The sequence below is a fragment of the Dendrobates tinctorius genome, unplaced genomic scaffold, assembly GCF_039654945.1.
Source record: "Dendrobates tinctorius isolate UK_male_01 unplaced genomic scaffold, ASM3965494v1 ptg000046l, whole genome shotgun sequence".
Taxonomy (NCBI): domain Eukaryota; kingdom Metazoa; phylum Chordata; class Amphibia; order Anura; family Dendrobatidae; genus Dendrobates; species Dendrobates tinctorius.
The window spans coordinates 57,960,914-57,977,434 of NW_027361714.1; the positions used below are offsets into that span (position 1 = coordinate 57,960,914).

The 16,521-nt window shown below is 43.4% G+C and overlaps 1 protein-coding gene across 1 annotated transcript in view; it reads left to right on the top strand.

The window, feature by feature from the left end:
• LOC141089477 (mannosyl-oligosaccharide 1,2-alpha-mannosidase IA-like) overlaps positions 1-16,521 on the top strand; it is a 317,924-nt gene that overhangs the window by 113,349 nt on the left and 188,054 nt on the right. Inside the window, exon 3 of the mRNA XM_073575915.1 lies at positions 10,324-10,439. Coding sequence (XP_073432016.1) covers positions 10,324-10,439 — 116 coding nt within the window. The remainder of the gene's footprint in view (positions 1-10,323; positions 10,440-16,521) is intronic.

The window sequence follows — 16,521 nt, forward strand, 5'->3', positions numbered from 1 at the left end:
CTCCTTCTCTACTCCCCTCTTATCTCCTCTTCCCACAATCACATACAAGATTTCTCTCGCGCATCACCCCTACTCTGGAACTCTCGCACAACATATCAGACTCTCACCTACCATCGAAACCTTCAAAAAGAGCCTGAAGACCCACCTCTTCCGACAAGCCTATAACCTGCAGTAACCACCGATCGACCAAACCGCTGCATGACCAGCTCTACCCTCGCCTACTGTATTCTCACCCATCCCTTGTAGATTGTGAGCCTTCGCGGGCAGGGTCCTCTCTCCTCCTGTACCAGTTATTACTTGTATTGTTTAACATTATTGTACTTGTTTTTATTATGTATACCCCTCCTTACATGTAAAGCGCCATGGAATAAATGGCGCTATAACAATAAATAATACTGTAAAACTGTTGGTAGGTCTTCTTTTAGTGATACATATGTTTCTCGAATGCGTGAAGGTTTTTCAATCGAATTTTCCCTAGGAATAGGTAGTCTCCTGAATCACAATATTTTACCTAGCTATGAAAAGACAGCTGACAGCACAGCAGGGATATTGAGGATCATTGCTCAAAGTTCAGGAACCCAGATGAACAGAGAAATCCACGTAGACAAAAGAGAGCAGCATCCAATCCGGGTGGAAAAAGTGACCAAAAATGTATTCTGCCATTACAACGTTTTGGCCATATTGTGGCCTTTTTCAAGTACAACATGTAGCACAAATGGCGACCTTTTATGGTGTGGGACTTTTGTAATATATTGTCCTTTAAAATTTACGTGTATCTGATGGATGTAATTTTGTATTATATGTATTTATATGTGATGGGTGTTACCTGAGTGGTGATTGGCTGTGGCACACCATAAAAGGTCACCATTTGTGCTACATGTTATACTTGAAAAAGACCACAATATGGCCGAAAGGTTTTATTTGGTAATGGCAGAATAAATTTTTGGTCACTTTTTTTTACCCGGATTGGATGCTGCTCTCTTTTGTCTACAAATATTTAACAGAGCATCGTCATACCCCTTATTAACAAATTACACTTTTAAATGTGATGCCTCTTCTAAAAGGCATCTGGATTAATGCAGTTGTGGTGTAATTTTGTAAATTGGCCTTTGGCAATATTGTCCAATCAGATAGGAAGAAGGCAACTAGTTTTAGCAATATAGCTATTTGAATCCACAGGTTTATGGTAGCATTTGGTGAAGATGGAATGATTCTGTATAAAAATATTCAGATCAAGAAAATTAATAGTAGAATGGCTGATAGGTTAAATTTGAGAAAAGTTCATCTGAATTTATCTTGTCAATAAAGGGCAAGAGATTCTTCAGCCTTTCCAGATGAAGATATTGTCTATAAACTGCCAACAGAAAGCCAGGTTCGACTTCATCTTGCCAATAGCAAAGATGGTATGATGTTCTCATCTTCCCATACACAAAATGGCATAACTTGGGGTGAACCTTGTTCCCATAGCGGTGCCCAAGTTTGCTATTCAGTGTACAGCGCAGATGCACAGCTTTTTTTTTTTTTTTATTGTGTTTTTTACAGTTCACTTACATATATATATATACCTATTGTGCTGTTGATGTATACATAGTTTTTTGCAATTTGACACACTTAGGCCTCTTTCACACATCAGTTTTTCGCCGTCAGGCGCAATCCGGCTTTTTTTTGTAAAACCGGATCCGGCGAAATGCAATGCCGGATCCAGTTTTTCCCCATTGACTTGCATTGGCGCCGGATGGCATTGCATTTCATCCGTTTTTTTGCCGGATCCGGCTACTTGTCTCATTCCGGTGTCTGGAAAAAACAGCTACTGTAACGTTTTTTGTCTCCGGCAAAAAAGCCGGAAGCGCCGGATCCGACCCTTCCGGCTTTTTGCCACAATGAAAGTCTATGGGCGCCGGAATGTGCCGGATCCAGAAAAAGACGGATCCAGCCACCGGATCCGTTTTTTTAAGTCTGCGCATGCTCAGATCCAATTGGCCAGCCCCCAGGAAACGGATATAACCTGCTAGATGGATCCGGCAGAAAAACGGATCCATTCCTACAGTTCTCCAAAATTTATGCCGGATCCGTTTTTTTCTAAAAATAGCCGGATCCTGCCTGATGGCAAAAAACTGATGTGTGAAAGTAGCCTTAGTGTGGGTTCTGTGTGTACCTGGGAAGGGCATACTAGCTCAAAGGGTATGTACAGTTTTATGATTTCTTGAGTGTATCTTATTTAAGTTTGACAGGGTGTGCATTATGCCTGTTTGCAGCTTTTGTTTCCTCCTGAAGTCTGTCCTTCTGAAGACTTTTAAGGCAGGTGTCTCTCATTTTGTCTGGTTTATTGTTAGGGAGAGTTAAAACATATGAAACGGGGTCAACCCACGTAATATTTGACCAGTGTATTAATTTAACACTGTAATTGTGCAGGACTGTTTTTTTTTTTTTTTTTTATTTTTTTTTTTTTTTGGGTGTGGTGTGCGTTGCCTGCTCCTGAGCTGTGCACTTTTAGCCACCCATCTTTCAGTAAAAAAAAGTTTTAATTAAGAGCCAAGCCTGGATACCATCTCTTCCCCAGTTCGCATGAAGTCTGGGCACATGGAGGGTCAGTCATTAGTTTGTGCTATCATGATAAATTTACACCTTGTCCTGGGTGGATGGCTTTTACAGTTTTGATTTTAAAATAAAAATTAACTAAGCATTTTACGATTCATATGTATGTAACAATAGTGGAACTCTTGTATTCATTAATTACAGGTTGCTAACGTATTATAGATGGATGGATTCCATGAAAGTATTGTGCAGAAAATAGCCTTCAAATTAGCAGAGCCATAAATGTTATTGTCTGGACCACAGGTTCTATGTTCTTATTGAGTATAATGGCTCAGCAATAGTGCATATGCTGGAGCTTCCCAACCACAGGATATCACCCTACCGATCACTAGAAATGGGGTCCTAAGTGATTTCACAGACCCGTCTTTTGCCTCAGATGACGCCTAGTTGAGCTTGCACCTTTTAGGACTCCAGTCAGTTCCCACACCTTGCAGCACCTTTCATTAACTATTGGTTATTGTACCCTTTCCCCCTCACAGAACCATTTATATGAAACTGAGTTCAGAGCTGTGTACTGTAAATATTAGTTTGAAGAAAATGCAGAATTAGATTTGTTCTTTCAGCACAAATCTATCTCATAGGAGCACACTGCTTTTAGGAGTTGTGTAATGGCTAATGGAAAGAGCTGCTTATGAAAACTTTATGGGTTTCCCTGGGTTTTATCCAGATGTATTTTCTGCGTTTTTCTCATTTTTCTTTTGTTTTTTTTGTAGACTCATCATTTTTTTTTTTTTTTTTTTTTTTCTCTAAGCTATTGTTTTTTTTATTTAATTTTCCCATTGCAATAGAGCTGCAGAACAGATGCGGACACTGCCGACACTGATAGTGGAACTAGTGCTGGGCACATTTTTCCCCTCTATGCACTGGTTTCCCTTCTAAACAAGGACATATTGATTAAGAGATTAAGAATTTTTGGGGGGTTGAGTTTGGTATCAAATGAGCCTAAAAAGGATCTGTAATGACCTGTCTAGTGTATAGGGACACCCCTCAAGTTCAATAATTCAGAAGTTTTAGTTTTGATTTATCACTTGTTTTGGGAACCTCCCCAAATGTAGAGAGCATAGGCTTAGGATGTGTGCACACGTTGCGGATTCTGCTGCAGAATTTTCCGCTCGGATTTGTCTAAATCCGCAGGTCAAAAGACCTGTGGTTTATCTGCGAGTTAGCCTGCGGTTTTCCCCTGCGGTTTGAAATCTGTCATGGAGCCGATGCCAAACCGCTGCGGAGTCCGCACAAAGAAGTGACATGCTGCGGATTTAAAACCGCAGCAAATCAGCGTGGAAAATTCCGCACCGTGGGCACTGCGTTTTTCGTTTTGCATTGCCTTACATGGTACTGTACACTGCAGCAGAAACTGCTGCGGAGCCGCAGGGCCAAATTCGCTGCGGATCCGCAGCAGAATCCGCAACGTGTGCACACCCTCACAGAAAAGGGAGCACAGGTGCATCTTTTCCCAGACCTGCCATTGAGGCAAAGAGTAGTTGCTGACAATTACACTTGCACAGGGATAAGGCTATGTTCACACTTTTTTCTTTTTTTTTTTTTTTTGGGGGGGGGGGAGGGGTTTGCGGTTTTTTATGCAAATTATTATATTTTACAGGACCAGAAGAAGATATGAGATTTCAGAAGTCTCATGCGCACACATTGTTTTGGCTTTTTTTTTCTGACTGAATTGGAAATCTGCTGCATTTTTTTGAAAACTGCAGCATGTCACTAATTTCAGAGTTTTTGCAGCATTTTTTTTAACCCATGGAAAGCAATGAGTAAGTGAAAAAATTCAAGTATTGTGTCTTGCTGCTTTTTTGGTGCAGAAAAATCAGGGATAACAGGCATTAAACTGTATCTGCATTGAAAAAGACCTAGGTCCATCAAGTTCAACCTTTCTCCACCAGTTGTACATTTTTTTTTTTTTGTCACTAAATGATCTATAACCAACAATGTGTGTAGTGAGGAAACCATCCAGCCCTTGTTTTTTACAAAAAGCTGTTACGGCATGTTTCCACGTTCAGTATTTGCTGCGGATTGGACACTGCGTACAGCTGCAGCGTCCAGATGTTACAGCATAGTGGAGGGGATTTTATGAAATCCCATCTCCACTATGCATGCAAATACGCTGGTGCCAGACCTGTGTATAAGCACATGCGGCGCGTCTTTCGCAAGATAAATAGCATTCTTCTATGAATAGGATGCGGTGATCACCGCACGTACAACAGCAGGCGGCGCTTTGGGCGGAGCGGGGTCCGATGGGTGTCACAGGTCTGGGTCCGGCGCCTCCCATCTTCTTGTGATGCCGCTCTCCTGCTTGCTTTCTCGCTCCCGGCATTGCGCTCCTGCGCGGGTGTACTGATCTGCCCTGTTAAGAGCAGAGCAAGGTACTGTAGTGCGCAGGTCAGAGAGGCCCTGCGCACTGCAGGAATTTGCTTTGCCCTCAGCTGGGCAGAGAAGCACGCCTGTGCAGGTGCGCGATGCCGGGGGCCGATGAAGCAAGCAGGAGGGCAGCATCGCAAGAAGATAAGATGGCAGATGAGCCCTGAATGGCTGTATCGTATATTGGCCAATTAGTGCTGACAGGTTCGCTTTAAATCAGCACGCAAATAAGCCAGTTTGCAATCTGCTGTCATTCTCTTGCTAACAGAGCTTTTATCCTACATAGTGTACAGCTTGTTGATGAGACTTGACACCTGAGCCTGGTATATTGTGTAGTAGTTACATTACAGGCTTAGGAGTTAACTTCTGAATTACCAGTCACTTCTCTCCCACCCATTTCTAAACCGCATTTAGTTGCTCACCTCATTGCCTTTCAGCTCTTACATCGGCTCAGCAGTGGGAGAAAGCTACTGAACCAGAACTGTCACTCAGTGTGGAAAGCCCACCTTCAACTAACGGACAAGGAAGTGAAAGGCTGTGCAGACGTATGCTGCTGAAGCCACAACCCTTTAAACGTTTCCTATAGTACTTGATATCAGTCTGCTTAGATTCTACTGCCCTATATCAGATGCCTACAGATCTGACTACGTTTCTGGTGTGACAGATTCCCTTTTTAATTAAAACAAAATACACGGATGTTTTTCTTCAAGTAATTGATCATGAGCTGACTTACCAGACACAGATGTTTGATAAGATTGTGTTTTGTTTTTCCTGCAGGAAAGCAGTAATTTTTTCCTAATCTTAAATAACCACTTTTAATGCTGCTTTCGCCCTGCTGCTAACTTGAACGGTTGCAAGGGGAGAATGTCAGTATCACAGAGAGCATATACCCTTTTGACTCTCCAGCCAAGCTCTGACTTCCTGCTTTTCTCTGCCAGGCTTTTACAATACAGATTGCTTTGATAGTTTGATAAGTTCTGTGTATTCTGTCAATGCATTATACGGTTACTATTATAACACAGAAATGGTTTGAAAGAATTCTGTAAATCTACCGGAAATGAGAGATAAAATGTATGTCTAATGAAATGGCAGAAAGATGTCATGTACCTAGTTCTACCTTGTCGCCTTAGATTCATCTTCTTAGAAGTCTTCTAGCTGAGCAAGAATATATGCAATGCACATTCTCTAGTCGTATTGTATACGTCTCCTGGGAAGGTTCAGAACATGGTTAATGACTGGGGAGATTCTCTGTGGCCAAGGTTAAGTGTGCAAAGAAAATGTAGAATAATCCGTCCATCCGGCCAATTGATTATTAGAGGAAGTCCTACAAATATGCTCATTACATTATCCCATCAGTCCACAGCCAGGGGCACTTATGTAGAGAAATCATTATAGAGTCTGAATGTGTTAAATGCTTTTGTATACATATAGCATTTTATTTTTGGGCAGTGGGGGAGGGGGGATCACCTATATAAGTTGCTTGTGTATTATGCTTGGTATACATATCTACAAACAATTAAAGACTGTTAGAAAAGGCTAGATATCTAAAGTCCATTCAAAACATTAATAAAATGACTACACTCAACTCAAAAGTTGTAGTTCTACTGTCAAAGGTGGTGTACCAAGAGAAAACGCAGCCATACGCCTAAGTGAACAAGAGCTCTAGTGCAAACTTGAAGTAGGAGACTGAAAGGAAAAGTATTAGTGTTATTCATATTGGTAATATTCACCCTCTTGGCTTTTTACCTATTTTGTTACATTACAACTGGAGTTAAGCGAATATCTTCGGTTCCCCGCTTATTCGACAAGCTATAGCCCTTGCCGAATAAGCTACGGCGGAGACCAGGCTTCCTGGATCGCGCCGGCTGAATAGCTGATCGCCGCCGCAGCTGCATGTATCGCGGCTGTGTCAGTCACAACACATGATGGAGAGCCTGTGTGTTGGTCTCCCCATGCATGTGCTGTGATTGTCACACAGCCGCGACACATGCAGCTGCGGCAGTGATCGGCTGTTCAGCCGGCGCGATCCAGGAAGCCATTCTCTCACCTCTAATTACAACCTGTGTTTATATTTTTGTAATCAGATTTGTGTGTGATGCATCAGCACTAATAGTCTATGTTGGTGAAGTGAGAAAACATAGGCATTAATTAAATTTATGGAATCAAATAATATGTATTTGCCCCTTTTGCTATGAAGCCTCTAAAAATTTCTGGTGCAAGCAATTGCCTTCATAAGTTACATGCTTACTGAAAGGAAGTCCCACCTGTTGCAATTTAAAGGCCCCGTCACACATAGCGAGATCGCTGCTGCGTCACCGATTTTTGTGACGCAACCGTGATCTCGCCAGCGATCTGTGTGTGGCACACATCAGCGACACCCCCCCCCCCCCCCCCCGCTGGTTATCGCTGGGCCATTTTTTGATCATTGGTCTCCCGCTGGCCAGCACGCGTCGCTGCGTGTGGCAGCGGGAGATCAGCGAGCTGCCAGCGCTGTAAGCAGACGCTGGGAGCTGGTATCCAAGGTAAATATCGGGTAACTAAGCGCCGTGCCACGCTTAGTTACCTGCTGTGTACCTTGGATACCAGCGTGCTCGCGCTGGGAGCTGGTATCCAAGGTAAACAGCGGGTAACTAAGCGACGCGCGCTTAGTTACCCGATATTTACCTTGGATACCAGCTCCCAGTGCGAGCATGCTGGTATCCAAGGTACGCAGCGGGTAACTAAGTGGCGCTGGATACCAGTGTCCTCGCTGGTCCTGGTCGCTGGTGAGATCTGCCTGTTTGACAGCTCACCTGCGATCCTGACAAGGTCGTATCGTTGTCGGGATCGCAGGTGCATCGTTTAGTGTGACGGGACCCCAAGTCTCACATGGTCATAGTCAGTATATGTAAACACCTTTTCTGAAAGGCCCCAGAGGCAACAACACCATTAAGCAAGAGGCACCACTAACCAAACACCAAGGAAATCTCCACACAAGTCCGGGACAAAGTTGATGAGGAGTCCAAGTCAGGGTTGGGCTATTTAAAAAAAAAAAAAAAAAAAAATCTGAATCTCTGATGATCCCCCAGAGCACCATCAAATCCATTATCAAATGGAAAAAACATGATATCACAACAAACCTGCCAAGAGAGGGCCGCCCACCAAAACCCGGGCATTAATCAGAGGCTGCACAGAGCCCATTGGTAACCTTGAAGGAGCTGCAGAGTTCTAAAGCAGAGACTGGAGTATCTGTCCATACAGCCACAATAAACTGTATACTCCATAGAGGTGGCATTTATGGAAGAGTGGGCAGAAAAAAGCCTTTAGTTACACGCAGAAATTGTAAGGCTCGTTTTAAGTTTGTCAGCACATGTGGGAGACTCCCCAAATGTATGGAGGAAGGTGCTGAGGTCAGATGAGATCAAAATTAAGCTCTTTGTCCATCAAGGTAAATGCTAAGTCTGGTGTCAAACCAACACAGATCCTCACCCCAATAATACCATCCCCACCGTGAAATGTGGTGGCAGCATCATGCTGTGGGGATGTTTTTCAGCAGAAGGGACAGGAAAAATGGTCCGAGTAGAGGGGAAGATTGATCGTGCAAAATACAGGGTATTCTTGAGGAAAACCGGTTTCGGTCTCAGATTTTAGACAGGGACAGAGATTCACATTCCAAAGAAACAATGACCCAAGGCCTGCTGCTAAAGCAACTCTTGAGTGGTTTATCGGGAAATCTGTGTTTTGGAGTGGCCTAGTCAAACCTTAATCCAGTTGAAATGCTGTGGTCAGACTTGAAGATTGCTGTTCACAAGAGGAAACAATCTAACTTGAAGGAGCAGGAACCTTGAGGAATGGGCAAAAATCCCAGTGGCAGGATGTGGAAAGCTCAGAGACTTATCCAAATTGACTTGCAGCTGTAATTGGCGCAAAAGGAGTCTCTAAAATGTACTGACTTTAGGGGAGCGAATAGTTATGCACACTAACGTTTTCAGTTATTTTGTCCTATTTTGTGTTTGCTTCACAAAAAAGAAAACCAAAAGTTCACATTTGTAGGCATTTTCTTTATATGAACTGATGCAAACCCTCAAAAAAAAAAAAAAAAATAAATAAATTTCAGATTGTGAGGTAGCAAAACACGGAATATGCCAAGGGTAGTAAACGCTTTTGCAAGCTGCTGTATGTACCCTGAGTACATTTGATTGTCCCACCTCCTTGGTTTGCTTGTACTGTAGGATCTGTGGCCAGAGTTTTTGTGGAGTCAGTGGGTGCTTTCCTCTGCTGGCCTGGCTGTCTAGAAAGACCGCATGGACCAGGGCTCATCCTACTGAACACCCACTCTACTTTCCCATGGACAGAATACAACTCAGACAACACAGGGTAAGGGTAAAACTGTGGCAATACTTTACTGAACCTCCAACAGACATTTGATGCTGTAATATATATTACAGTCCCAGTAAATACACAAGATTTGCAAATTAGAGTCTCACACTTCCGCTGGCCCGCCGGGATTGGGGCAGCTGCGACTTTAGGGCTTCAAGGACCAGCTACCCAAACCAGTGGCACCCCCGCTTTTGGTGGGCACCCACATAGAGGAAGCAGCGGCAAACTTGGGACGTTGACAGTTTATTGAGGTATGTGGCCAGTTGACATGATTGTCCCAACCTGGGTACTCCAAACATCTCCGTTCTCAGTGATGGTCAGTGGATCAAATCTGTATTCAGCTGGCTGTTTGTCAAGTCTCACTGGAAACTAAGGCAGATCCCCCTTTTATAATTCACAGCTCTTATTCAAACATTTTTACACAGGATTGAGAGAAGGTGGAAGGGGCTCATTTCTTATTGTTCGAAGATTCCTAGTTTTGCCTTTTAATGTTTGCAGGACCACAAGCTGCATAGACTTTATACAATGGGTAATCAACATATTACCAAACATTGATTGTTCAATTTGTCCCCCAAGGATAGCACAACAATAAACTGTAGGAACTGATATAATAGGTAAACAGCAGCCATTACAATTCAACAAGCATCAATTTGAGTCAATTTTCTGGCTTATATTAACAATGACTTGTGTCTCTTGACTTACTGGAAAATACGTCTGGCATAATTAAGAATAAACGCTGTCATCACGTATAGATGTATATACTGTACATATTTATGTTTATTAGACAAAAAGAAAAAAAAACATCTAAAAAAACTGAACACAATAAAATAAAAAAACCTTGACTTCCAAACGCCTACCCCCTTCCCATACTATGACAGTGGTGGTGCTGCTGAATATTTTTATATTGTTGCTTTAGATGAAGGAAATGTTGTGAAATATCTGCTATAACATGTTTAATGTGCTTTTTTTTCGCCCTGATTTATAAAATATATAATTTTTCAGGTAACATCCAAGGAGCAACAATTGTGGATTCTCTTGATACTTTGTTCATCATGGGAATGAAGGATGAGTTCAAGGATGCTAAAGAATGGGTGAGGAAGAACCTAGAATTCAATGTGGTGAGTTTGAGCGCAAGTCTTTAATTTAGTGTCCATTTAGTCCACTTTTGCATAAGTTTGGTCCAAAGTTAATTGTTTAATTTCCAATATATTTTAGTCTGTGTTTAAAGGGTTTGGACACTATATTTAATTTAACAAGTGGGACATGTTTTGGTGGCATTAGCGAATATATACCGTATATACTCGTATATAAACCGACCCGAGTATAAGCTGAGGCACATAATTTTGCCAAGAAAACTTAATGACTGGAGTATAAGACCGGGTATGCATTGTCCCCTAATCCCTATTCTGGTATGTATGGTTCCTCATCCCCATCCTTGTATTCATGGCTCCTTATCCCCATCCTTGTCTGCGTGGCTATTCCTCCCCATCCTTGTCTGCGTGGCTATTCCTCCCCATCCTTGTCTGCGTGGCTCCTTATCCCCATCCTTGTCTGCGTGGCTCCTTATCCCCATCCTTGTCTGCGTGGCTCCTTATCCCCATCCTTGTCTGCGTGGCTCCTTATCTCCATCCTTGTCTGCGTGGCTCCTTATCCCCATCCTTGTCTGCGTGGCCCCCATGAGAAAAGCATAAAAAAATCCTACTTGCCTTGCCTGCGCGCCCTCACGTGTCCCTCCTCATTAAGGTAATGAATATTCACCTCTCTCCATGCCTATGCCAAGTTAAAAAATGTTCCTTTAGCCCCAACTTTTTATTTTCATAAAGGCAACAGAAGAAAATGCATCATACAACTTGTTGTGAAATTTCTTATGCGTACACAGATGCCTCTTATGTAGAGGAATACTACTGTTTAAGTACACGACAAGGCTTGGAAGGGACTTTTTAAACACACAATTTTCTGGAATCATTAGTGGCCATGTTGTTTGGAGAGCCCCGGATGTGGCTAAACATTGGAAACCCCCACAAGTGATCCCATTTTGGAAACTAGACCCCCTCCCCCAAAGGAATATGACTTTTTGTGGTCAACCCTCAGGTGCTTCTAGAACGTTTAACTGTGAAATTGAAAAACATAATTTTTCCCGCAAAAAATGTCAAATGTGCCCCAACATTTTTCATTTTCACAAGGGTAACAAAAGCATAATGGACCATACAATTTGTTGTGCAATTTCTCCTGAATAGACCAAACCCCATATGTGGTCGAAAACTAAATTTGGGGCATGGGGCAAAGCTCAAAAGGGAAGGAGCGCCATAATTTAATGCAAATTTTACTGTTATGGTTTGTGGGTGCCATGACCCACTGGGAGAGCCCCTAGGGTACCAGAACAGCAGGACCCCCCCCCCCACCCCCCCACCCCAAAGGAAAAAAAAAAAAAACTGACCCCGTTTTATAAAATATACCTCTCAATTATTATAAAGGTGCAGTGATCAGGTTTACACCACAGGTGTCTCAGAATTTTATAACATTGGGCAGTGAAGAAAAAAAATTACACTTTTACCACAAAAATTTGTTTTGGCCTCAGATTTTACTTTATCACACGGGAAAATGGATACAAATGGCACCAAAATTTGTCTCACAATTTCTGTTGAGCGTGTGGCTGTACAGTACTGCTTAGGCCGGTTTCACATTTGCGCTTTTGAGCGCAGCGACGGCCTGCGCACGGCCGCCGCTAAGCCCCGCACCCTGCCGCGCCTCCGCCGGTAGCTCCGCCTACAGGCGCATGACGCTGCATGCGTCCTGCGTCCCCTATCTTTATCACTGGGGGCGCAGTCCGTGTGCAGTATGCGTTTGGCGGCGGATGCGTCCTTTTGACGGTGCGCCGAGCGCAAACAAACTGCAGCAGGTTGCGTTTGGCGCTGGTCGGCGCACTGTCAAAAGGATGCATGCGCCGCCAAACGCATACTGCGCACGGGCCTGCGCCCCCAGTGATAAAGATAGGGGACGCATGCAGCGTCATGCGGAGCTACCGGCGGAGGTGGGGCATAGCGGCGGCCGTGCGCAGGCCGTCGCTGCGCTCAAGCGCAAATGTGAAACCGGCCTTAGCCATACGACAAGACTTGGGAGGGACAGCGCGCTATTTGCCTCCTGGAGCACAGATTTTCCTAGAAAAGTTTGCGAATTCCATATACAGAGCCCCTAAGTGCTAGAAGAGCAGAATCCCCCTCTCAAGTGACCCCATTTTGGAAATTATAGCCCTTTGGGAATTTATCTACAGATGTAGTGACGATTTTGACTCCATGGGTGTTTTCCAGAAACAGGCAGCAGTGGATGTTGCTGAGTGAAAATTGCATACTGCTGTTTTAGTGCCCAGTACATTATGCCCAGCTCATGCTTCTGGAGACACGCACCTGTAAATTATGTGGGCTCTCATCACTACAGAAATGCTAAACTTGTGGGCGCTAAATGTGTTTTAGACACACTGGTGCTCAGAAGGGGAGGGGAGACATTTGGATTTGGATTTCGGAGAATTCACTGGAATTCTTCAGGGGGAGTGAGGAGCCATTTTGCTTTTCCAGAGCCTTTGTGCTACCAGTAACGTGGAAGCCCCCTGTATTTCTGGTAACAGATGATGGACCTGAGTGAGGGCTTGCTTTTTTGTGGATTGAGTTGACGTTTTTATTGGGAGCATTTTACATAACATTTTGGATCACATTTATCTGGCGCTCTGTGCTGAGCTTTTACATCAGGGTTTACATCTAAATCTCCGAGTGGCGCGATTCAGATGAAACCCCCGAAGGATCCAATCACTATAATGATAAAGCAGAGTATAAAAAAAAGCTGTGATATATGATGAACCTGGTGGAAATTGTGCGCACACAGCTCCTGTGCACGCAAAATTGCCAGTAAGTATCCATATGTCCAAGATCAGGAAGTCCTTCCCAACCTGACCGTATGGATAGTTCTAGGGTCGTGAAGAGGTTAAAGGAAATCTATTGTCCGATTTTTTTTTTTTTTCCCTACCCTCATCTAAGAGCAGCATGATGTAGAGGTTTAAAAATATATCACTTACTGGACCATTACCTGCAGTTTTGATTAATTAAAATCTGTTTTATCTGCTGCAGATATAGCAGTTCTCTAAATGTGGAGGTCTGTATTACCCCGCCCACATTACTGACAGCTTTCTGTGTTCATTGTGCATAGGCATAAATTAGCTAACTAATGTTGGAGCGGGTTATACAGAGCTCATGTGATATGGAGATCTGCAAGGTAGCAGGTCTATTAACTTCTAGTGCTGAAAAGTGATTTCAACAAACAGCAAGTAGCCCAGTAAATGACACATCACTTGATTGTAAGTGACACAAAATGTAAGCCCAGTAAGTGATGCAAAATCCTCGTGACAGATTTCCTTTAACCTTTTTCACAACTTTTGACATGTATGTATGTCAAGTCGTGTCCCTGCCTATTATGTGGGCTTTCATGCCGAGCTTGCATCTTTCCCCGCATATGATGGCTGTTTTAATTAGCCATCATGTTCCTTTACCAGTGGCTGTTAACCTGTTTAAATACTGTTGTCAGAACATGCAGTGGCAGGGAGTGTGTCGTACCATGCACCCGTGCGCAGGGTGCCGTTGGGTTGTCATGACAGCCAGTGTTCTGCTGATGCCAGTCATTACGATTTGCTCGTAGCTGGCGTTCATTGGAAATTGTGATTTATCTCTATACATACCAGTGCTGATCTACTGCTATGTATAACACAAGCGATCAGTGGATCGCAGCTTGAAGTTCCCTAAGGGACCTATGAAAGTGAATTTTTTTTTTTTTTCAAATACATGTAAAAAAAAATAATAAACTGCCAGGTTTGATTCATCCCCTTTTTGTCCCATTTAAAATAAAACAATTAAAGGGAATCTGTCACCTCATTTTTGGGCTATGAGATGGGGCCACTGCCATCAGGGGCTTATCTACAGCATCCTGTAATGCTGTAGATAAGCCCCCGATGTAACCTGAAAGATAAGAAAAAACAGATAATTATACTCACCTGGGGGCGTGGTGCGGTGAGTGTCACGGTCCGGTCCGGTCCGGCACCTCCCATCTTCTAGTGATGACATTCTCCTTCTTACTTCTGCTGCGGCTCCTGCACAGGCGTACTTTATTCTGCCCTCAATAGGGCAAATAAAGTACTGCAGTGCGCAGGCGCCGGACCGCTCTGACCTTTCCCGGCGCCTGCTCAACAGGGCGGAGTAGAGTGCGCCTGCGCAGGAGCCACGACGGGAAGCAAAGAAAAGGACGTCACCATTAGAAGATGGGAGGCACCGGACCTCTACACCCATCGGACCAAAGCTGGACCCAGACTGCCCCTGGGTGAGTATAATGTAACTCGTTTTTCTTCTCTTTCAGGTTACATCAGGGGCTTATCTACAGCATTACAGAATGCTGTAGATAAACCCCTGATGGCGGTGCCGGCAGCTGATAGTTGAAAAATGGGGTGACAGATTCGCTTTAAGATCATTGGCTCACTCTGTTGCTGAAAACCACAACAGCAATGTGCCGTTGCAGCCCTTCCATTGTTGTCCTGAAAAATCACTTCCTTTCGCAGGAAAACCTTTTTTTCACCTTAGTGATCTATGGGTTTTGCAGGTGATGCAGCTGTTTCCCTGCAAGATAAAGGGGTTCTGACAGCTGTGTGTGAACGCAGCCTTATCGCTTATCCGGCAGCTATGCCATAACTGACATGAGCTGAAAAATCCATTTACCGTAAGTTGTCTTCTGGGCAAAAGCTACTTTTTCTGTTCTTTTTTTTTTCCCAGTGTCGCGATCTCCTGTTCTCTTCATTCATGATCAGCAGTTATAATAAGCGATTTGTTTACCTGCTCTGGAAATAATTGAATCAGCGCAGATCTTTTAATTTGGATAACTTCAGCACCTTGCATGAACAAGTGGCATTGCTTTTGTATAACAAATAAGCAGATAACGGTTTATTTTGATCAGGTTTTGTAGATCGATTTTTTTTTTTTTTTTATGTTTCTCATTGAACCCTAGACTTGGTATTTTCTATTTGAAGGGCAAGCTCTTGTAATGCCAGCGCTGCCTCCTATTACAGCAGCGGTCACGTGTGTGCATTGTATTCTATGTGCGTCTCTCGCTCACGCTTGTTCATCAATTAACGGAGGCAGAAGCTGGCGGGCCTGCGTGCAGCGGCGTCTCTCTTCCCTCACTACTTTCTCTCTATTCGGTCTGTTCTTGATAGAAGCAAAATAAAAAGAAAATGAGATGTGGAGGTTGCCTGAATGAAGCGGTGCTGGGCTGTAATACACTGTGTGCTATAAATCCTTATGCATTATGTAGGTTCTTCACCTCGTGATGTGCATATGTGATTCTCTACACTTCTAAAATCAAATCTCCAAGTCAGGTTTTAGACTCAATGTGTAGATGATTGTAGTACAATCACATGCACTATATGTAGAGACAGCTTTTTCTTCTGATGGCTCCGGTGCTAAATTACTGCAGTCTTGTATGATGTCTAGAGCTCCCCGTAGACCAGGCATGCAGCGCTTTCTTTCGGTGGCCTGCCTTCATACTGGAGCGAGCGGTCGGCCACTAAGTGCCTCTGTTGAGCAATTAGTCTTCATTTATTAGTTTGCACATATGAAGTTGCCAAGAGTTATAAATCTCCCCCTAGAGTGTATGAAGCCTTCTTAAAATTAGAAGTACCCTAAAGTGTTGGTACAGTAAGCAGGGCAATGTGAATTAATTTAGTCCTCGGTCATTGGTGAATTTTCACATCACTTTAATGTTTTTTGTCATTGTTTAATACCTTCCAGCAGCTTTGTAAATCAACCGTGAAATTTCTGCTGGTGTGAAAATGAGTCTACATTTCACTTGGGGAAAAGTATTTCCCAGTATGCAAGCAGTAGCTTCTCCAACACTCGTGTAGTCTCGAAATGTTCCATGTTGTCAGACTAGAATGTATGGGAAAAAATCATTTTTCTTTCATTGGCACTGGCCGTTCCAGAACCCAATACTCTGAAGGCTGGTTATAGATCACCGCCAGTTATTAGACTCCAGTCTTGTACATTTACTACCAGTTCATTCTACAGAGTTTTTGTTGTTTTTTTTTGTACTGTGTGTTCACTGTCCACTGATTTTAGGCGAAGTATAGATTAGAGTATGATACTTCTCCAAGCTTTAGGTCTAAATGAAGTT